General features: G+C 43.6%; 1 protein-coding gene and 1 non-coding gene across 2 annotated transcripts; one reads left to right on the top strand and one right to left on the bottom strand.

Moving 5' to 3' along the window:
* The first annotated feature begins 594 nt into the window (after nucleotides 1-594).
* Nucleotides 595-2,746, top strand: LOC118143622 (RNA-binding protein EWS-like). Its single transcript, XM_054237091.2, has 2 exons — nucleotides 595-2,230; nucleotides 2,282-2,746. Exons 1-2 carry the CDS (start codon nucleotides 604-606, stop codon nucleotides 2,599-2,601), a joined length of 1,947 nt encoding a protein of 648 aa, XP_054093066.2. The 5' UTR covers nucleotides 595-603; the 3' UTR covers nucleotides 2,602-2,746.
* Nucleotides 2,747-3,501: 755 nt separating this feature from the next.
* Nucleotides 3,502-3,646, bottom strand: LOC118143988 (small nucleolar RNA SNORA4). Its single transcript, XR_004728461.1, has one exon. It is a non-coding gene; the product is annotated as a small nucleolar RNA SNORA4 (small nucleolar RNA).
* Nucleotides 3,647-7,236: the final 3,590 nt, after the last annotated feature.

The raw sequence follows: 7,236 nt of genomic DNA on the forward strand, positions 1-7,236 counted from the left end.
TTATATTGTTATACATTTTACTTCTACTAGCTATAAATTCCAAGAGAGGCTGGGCATGGTGGCTCACACCTGTAATCCTAGCACTTTGGGAGGCTGTGCCAGGTGGATCACGAGGTCAAGAGATTGAGACCATCCTGACCAACATGGTGAAACTCGGTCTCTACTAAAAAATACAAAAATTAGCAGAGCATGGTGGCATGCACCTGTAGTTCCAGCTACTCAGGAGGCTGAGGCAGGAGAATCCCTTGAACCCAGGAGGTAGCCGGTTGCAGTGAGCCGAGTTCATGTCACTGCAGTCCAGCCTGGTGACAGAGGAAGACTCTGTCTCAAAAAAAAAATCCCAAGAGATACTGCTATAAGTTTTGCTTTAAATGGTTAATTAACTTACTAAAAAATTTCTAAAGAAAAAAACTGCAATGAGAAAAAATTTCTAGCACCCTTTCCTTCTTTGTGTACTATATTTTCTTCTAGTATAATGTTTATTTGATCTGAGGATCTTCCTTTAAAAGCTGTTTAGTTCTGCTGGTAACCAAATTCAGGTTTTGTTTGCCTACAGAAGGTTTTGTTCAATTTCAATATTGAAATATATTTCCGGGAGAGAAAATGGCATCCACGGATTACAGTCCCTATAGCCAGGCTGCAGCACAGCAGGGCTACAGTGCTTACACCGCCCAGCCCACTCAAGGATATGCACAGACCACCCAGCAGGCATATGGGCAACAAAGCTATGGAACCTATGGACAGCCCACTGATGTTAGCTATACCCAGGCTCAGACCACTGCAACTTATGGGCAGACTGCCTATGCAACTTCTTATGGACAGCCTCCCACTGGTTATACTACTCCAACTGCCCCCCAGGCATACAGCCAGCCTGTCCAGGGGTATGGCACTGGTGCTTATGATACCACCACTGCTACAGTCACCACCACCCAGGCCTCCTACGCAGCTCAGTCTGCATATGGCACTCAGCCTGCTTATCCAGCCTATGGGCTGCAGCCAGCAGCCACTGCACCTACAAGACCACAGGATGGTAACAAGCCCACTGAGACTAGTCAACCTCAATCTAGCACAGGAGGTTACAGCCAGCCCAGCCTAGGATATGGACAGAGTAACTACAGCTATCCCCAGGTACCTGGGAGCTACCCTATGCAGCCAGTTACCGCACCTCCATCCAACCCTCCTACCAGCTATTCCTCTACACAGCCGACTAGCTATGATCAAAGCAGTTACTCTCAGCAGAACACCTATGGGCAACCAAGCAGCTATGGACAGAAGAGTAGCTATGGTCAACAAAGCAGCTATGGGCAGCAGCCTCCCACTAGTTACCCACCCCAAACTGGATCCTACAGCCAGGCTCCAAGTCAATATAGCCAACAGAGCAGCAGCTACGGGCAGCAGAGTTCATTCCGACAGGACCACCCCAGTAGCATGAGTGTTTATGGGCAGGAGTCTGGAGGATTTTCCGAACCAGGAGAGAACCGGAGCATGAGTGGCCCTGATAACCGGGGCAGGGGAAGAGGGGGATTTGATCGTGGAGGCATGAGCAGAGGTGGGCGGGGAGGAGGACGCAGTGGAATGGGCGCCGGAGAGCGAGGTGGCTTCAATAAGCCTGGTGGACCCATGGACGAAGGACCAGATCTTGATCTAGGCCCACCTGTAGATCCAGATGAAGATTCTGACAACAGTGCAATTTATGTACAAGGATTAAATGATAATGTGACTCTAGATGATCTGGCAGACTTCTTTAAGCAGTGTGGGGTTGTTAAGATGAACAAGAGAACTGGGCAACCCATGATCCACATCTACCTGGACAAGGAAACAGGAAAGCCCAAAGGTGATGCTACAGTATCCTATGAAGACCCACCTACTGCCAAGGCTGCCGTGGAGTGGTTTTACGGTAAAGACTTTCAAGGGAGCAAACTTAAAGTCTCTCTTGCTCGGAAGAAGCCTCCAATGAACAGTATGCGAGGCGGTATGCCACCCCGTGAGGGCAGAGGGATGCCACCACCACTCCGTGGAGGTCCAGGAGGCCCAGGAGGTCCTGGAGGACCCATGGGTCGCATGGGAGGCCTTGGAGGAGATAGAGGAGGCTTCCCTCCCAGGGGACCCCGGGGTTCCCAAGGGAACCCCTCCGGCGGAGGAAACGTCCAGCACCGAGCTGGAGACTGGCAGTGTCCCAATCCGGGTTGTGGAAACCAGAACTTTGCCTGGAGAACAGAGTGCAACCAGTGTAAGGCCCCAAAGCCTGAAGGCTTCCTCCCACCACCCTTCCCGCCCCCAGGTGGTGATCGTGGCAGAGGTGGCCCTGGTGGCATGCGGGGAGGAAGAGGTGGCCTCATGGATCGTGGTGGTCCTGGTGGAATGTTCAGAGGGGGCCGTGGAGGAGACAGAGGTGGCTTCTGTGGTGGCCGGGGCATGGACCGAGGTGGCTTTGGTGGAGGAAGACGAGGTGGCCCTGGGGGGCCCCCTGGACCTTTGATGGAACAGATGAGAGGAAGAAGAGGAGGACGTGGAGGACCTGGAAAAATGGATAAAGGCAAGCACCGTCAGGAGGCAGAGATTGGCCCTATTAGATGCAGAGACCCCGCAGAGCTGCATTGACTACCAGATTTATTTTTTAAACCAGAAAATGTTTTAAATTTCTAATTCCATATTTATAATGTTGGCCACAACATTATGATTATTCCTTGTCTGTACTTTAGTATTTTTCACCATTTGTGAAGAAACATTAAAACAAGTTAAATGGTAGTGTGTGGAGTTTTTTTTTCCTTCTTTTAAAAATGGTTGTTTAAGACTTAACAATGGGAATCCCTTGTTAGCATGCTCAGTAACGTTGTGGAGAACCAAGATGGCCTCTAACTGTAACAATGTTCATGGTTGTGATTTTTTTTTTTTTTAAATAAAATTCCAAATGTTTATAAACCAAAAAAAAAAAAGAAAAGAAATATATTTCCACTGAATATAGCTTTGGTAGATTAATAGGTTGGTTGATTTTTATTCTTCTTTAAACATTTTAATGGTGACATTTATTATCTTTTGACTTGCACTAATTTCTGAGAATAAATCTGTAACTTTTAATTTTTTTCTCTGTATGTGCTTTTTTCTGGGTACTTTTAAGGTTTTTATATCAATAATTTCATCAATTTAATTATAGTGTGCTTTAATTTTGTGTCTATGTGTTTTTTTTTTAAGTTTAGCTTTGGGTTGATAGAACGTCTTGGATCTATGGTGCACAGTTTTCATCAGATTTAGTAACATTTTGGTCATTGTCTCTTCCACTATTTTTTAATGCTCCTTTGTCTTCTCAGTTTCTGGAACTCCAACAGTACAGCTGTTAGACCATTTGCTGTTGTTCCACAGGCCACAGAAGCTTTTCTTCTCCTTCCTCCTCTCTTACTCCTCTGTCTTCCATTTTTTTCTTTTAACTCTCTGCTTTAGTTTCAACCCTTTCTGTTGCTATGCCTCCGGGCTCCTTAATGTTTATTTCCTTTTCACTTATGTAATATAAGCTACAAAATAGTGGTGGACTGTACTAAGAGGTATAGCCCACTTGTTTACTGTGGTCTTTTCTTTATTTTCCAAAACAGCTCAAATTGGTAGAGGTTATTTAGGAAACTTCCACCCCACCAAAAGTAACTTTTGGTAGATCTTTGTTTCTTTAGGGTTTAATTTGCTTTTAATCTTCAAAATTTTAGTGATTTTTTTTTTACTCCATATTTTGTATTTTTTTTCCTTTTAGATGCTCCATTTGCATCTTTCTTATATCTTCCATTTGTTTCCTAATTATGTTCATGTTTTCCTTTAAATCTTCGAGTATATTTTTAAAAACTATAATAGCTGTTTTAGGGTTTTTGTTTACTAATTTCATATATTTTGGTCATTTCTGATTCTGTTTCTACTGACTGGTTCTAGCACATGTACTTTCGCTACTTCATATGTCTAGTAATTTTTTAATTGAATTCTGGTATCACTTTTAAGTCAGGAACCTTTCAGAGTCACTCCTGAATGTTGTATTCCTCAAGATCTGGCTACTCTGGCTGACAGGAACTGAGCACTGTATGAGTTCTCAAAATTTTCTGGCTTGCAGCTCCCTAGTTGTTTCCTCAGTTGCTTTTCTTTGCCTGCCCTCCTGAAATTTCACTTTTGCATGCCTGAATTTTTATTGATCCAACAAATTAGGGGAATGATTGACCGCCTCAAGACTGGACTCTTTGTCTGTTTAGCTCCCCTCTTCCTGGTACTTTGCCCTGAAAATTCTAGCTACTTTGACTTCCCTGAAGTTTAATCTGTTTCTTCTACTCAGCAAGATTGTCAAACTGTTTTATTTTCTTCCCTGTGCAGCAGTCTGAAAATACCCACTGTGCAGAAAAAGAAGGTTATTATAAGAATTTACCTTTTTTCTCCTCCCAGATATCATAGGTGCTGCTTATTGATCAATATCCACAAAATTGTTTCATATACATTTTGTCCAGTTTTCTAGTTGTTTATCATAGGAGGCTAATCAGGTGCTCCTCATGTGATGGAGTGGAAATCATACTATGTTTGTGCTTGTACTATTTGTTAACATTCTGATTTTGTAAAAATCTGCCATTAATGTGTTCCCAAGTGACTTAAGAAAGAAAATCTGCTCTAGGGTGATATATTTCCAGGTTTAAATTTGCTAGCAGAGTTAGACTGCATCTTTAACTCAGAATTTAGGAAATTGTTCTAAGGTTCACTCTGATTGTGTAGGCTCAGGTCATGCACTTACCGCTAAAACCGTCACCGTGTTACAGGACTGCAATGTTTTGATTAACTCAGGGTTGGTCACATGCACACTCCTGGTGTAGATTTTCTAGAGTACAGGGATGGAAGTGAAGCAGGAGAGGAACTCAAAATTAAAATTAAAATGTATTAGTAGAAGGGGCAGACATGCTGGAGATGCAAATGACTGGTATCCACTGCCAGTGGTAAAGGGCAATCCAGGCAGCTCTTGACCAGCTGAATAAGAATTACCATGGAGTTTCCCCTACTTTCTGGAAGTCTCAGTTTTCTTATCTGCAAAATAATGGGAACACTGTACAGCTTTCTAGATTCTAAAACTCTTTCATGCTTCGTGGTTGGCATCTGGGTTCAGAACCCTCCTCTTCTTTGTTCCTGAGATTAAAACATGGCCCACAGGATCCTGCCTGTCACGTTTACAGAAAAGCTGTCTAAAATGTTTGTTCGAACAGCCACCCTCTCCCTGTTCATTGCTCTTTAGTCATTAAGGCTAACTCACAGAACCTTCAGAGGCACAAAAGCCTCCCATTCAGTGTCTCGCAAATGCTACTCTGCATCCAGAGCACCCCTCTTTTACTTCTCCACCTGTTTAACAAGGGTCACATTTCACCTTATGTGCCACTTGTTCAAGAAATCTTTTTCAAAAAGTCAGTCCTGGCCATAAGATTCCCTTAAGGAACTATAATTGCCTTCTAACTGTATTTATTCATTAATTTTGGCTGCTGCCACATATAATGTTGCACATTTGCTAGACTGGAAGCTCCATGAGGGAAGGAATGTGTGTGTTTTGTTCACTGGTGTAACCCAGGCCTTAGAGAGTACATTGCACATGCTGGATGTTTGGTGACTATTTCACTGCTGAATGATTGCTGAAGCAGCAAACTTGTGGTCTGGTGCTGTTACTAAGCGCACGGGCTGCTGGCTCAAATTCCAGCATCGCTATTTAATATCTGCGTGACTTGGGTAAATTGCTTAATCCCTCTGTGCTTTCTTCCCTCATCTATAAAAGGGGGATCATCAGAGTATCTAGCTGTTTGTGTGCTGTGGGTATCAAATAAATGCCTAAGGGTTGAGAACAGTGCCTGCATCTGCGTACTGTCAGCTGGTATAGGCCATTGCAGGTAGTTGCTCACCATAAACAGTGAGGCCAGAAGCAACCCCAGCAGCTTCCAGTGTCTCACAGCTCCAGCTTTCTGTTTCACATCAGTGAGGCCGCACATCAGCGTTTCCATGATGACTCGTGGCATGGGTAGGTCCCTGCGCTCAACAGTAATCTAAGTGGGTCTAAAACCTCACATCCCAGACATTCATCTGACACTTATGCTCACCTTTTCACTTACCACATGGCAAGGCTGAGCAACAAACTGGAATGAGCATGGCCTCCCCTTCAGGTTGCAGTGGTGGACGGGGCATGGACACAGGCCCTTCTTGTCCATCTACTTGTGGCTGAAGTGAGCAGGTGACACCCAGGGTTTTCAGGGATACCTGAGGCCTGGGCCCAGTGGCCACCCTACTTTAGCGCTGGCAAAAAAAGCCTCCTCTACCATTATTTAAAGATGACAAATACTTGGGTTTATAGGCTTTTCCAATGCGCTAGATAGTAGGGGTATAATTAGACGTTTCACAGCCACATGTAGCCACTTTAATTTTGATGCTGTCTTCATCCTCACACACGCTCAGTAACCTGAAAAATTTAGGTGTTCTCATCTTTTCTAATTATTAGGGAGCATTATTACGGTTTGACAGGAACATCTGATTTTATGCATCTCATCTCTAGCAATGCCAAAAGTTTCTAGTTCACATTCAATTGGAGGCTTCAAAGCCAGGTTTTGATACTATAGGCATTCCATCACATTTGCCTTAAGATTCACAGCACAGCTCAGGCCAGGGTTTGGTAGTGATTGTTAATATAAATCCACCCTGGAGATAGAGGCAAGTACAAATTACAGAAAGTCAGGGTGCAATTTGATTGTGAATGCGTTTTTATGCTATTATAAATAATGAAGTATGCTAAAGATGGTTCAGCGTATTCTGTTGGATATATTTAAAATCCCAAAGGTTGTGGTTTTTAAAAGCTGCATCTGCCTGTTGCCTGCTGGGATTTGGAGGTGACTGGAAGGTTTCAGCGCTAGGCTTTGTTCTAGTCTCCCTCTTTCCCAATTTGTATTTTATATCCTATTATGTATTTTAGAATAAAAGACAAATTAGTTGTTTTAAAAGATAACGTAAGTTTTAATTTGTATAAAACACTTCTCTGAGCTTCAATATTTATAAAAACAAGCCCTGTCTTTATCCCCTTTGATAGCAATGCCCACCATAATTTGAAACTCCATTTCCAGCCACGGCCCCACCTCGGCAGTGCCCCTGCCCGACCTAGGTTGGCCGGCCACTGTCCTAGGGATGTGAGGGTGTGGGGTCATCTCATTTCTTGGAGTGCTCATTCGTTCATGTCATAAGAATTAGGTGTTTTAAGGC

This window comes from Callithrix jacchus, chromosome 11 (genome assembly GCF_049354715.1).
Source record: "Callithrix jacchus isolate 240 chromosome 11, calJac240_pri, whole genome shotgun sequence".
Lineage (NCBI taxonomy): Eukaryota > Metazoa > Chordata > Mammalia > Primates > Cebidae > Callithrix > Callithrix jacchus.

Bases quoted from the DNA above. Each gene is read 5' to 3' on its own strand.
- LOC118143622 (XM_054237091.2), top strand. From the start codon at position 604: ATGGCATCCACGGATTACAGTCCCTATAGCCAGGCTGCAGCACAGCAG. The intron at 2,231-2,281 runs GTAAGGCCCCAA...TCCCGCCCCCAG, and splicing joins GAGAACAGAGTGCAACCAGT to GTGGTGATCGTGGCAGAGGT.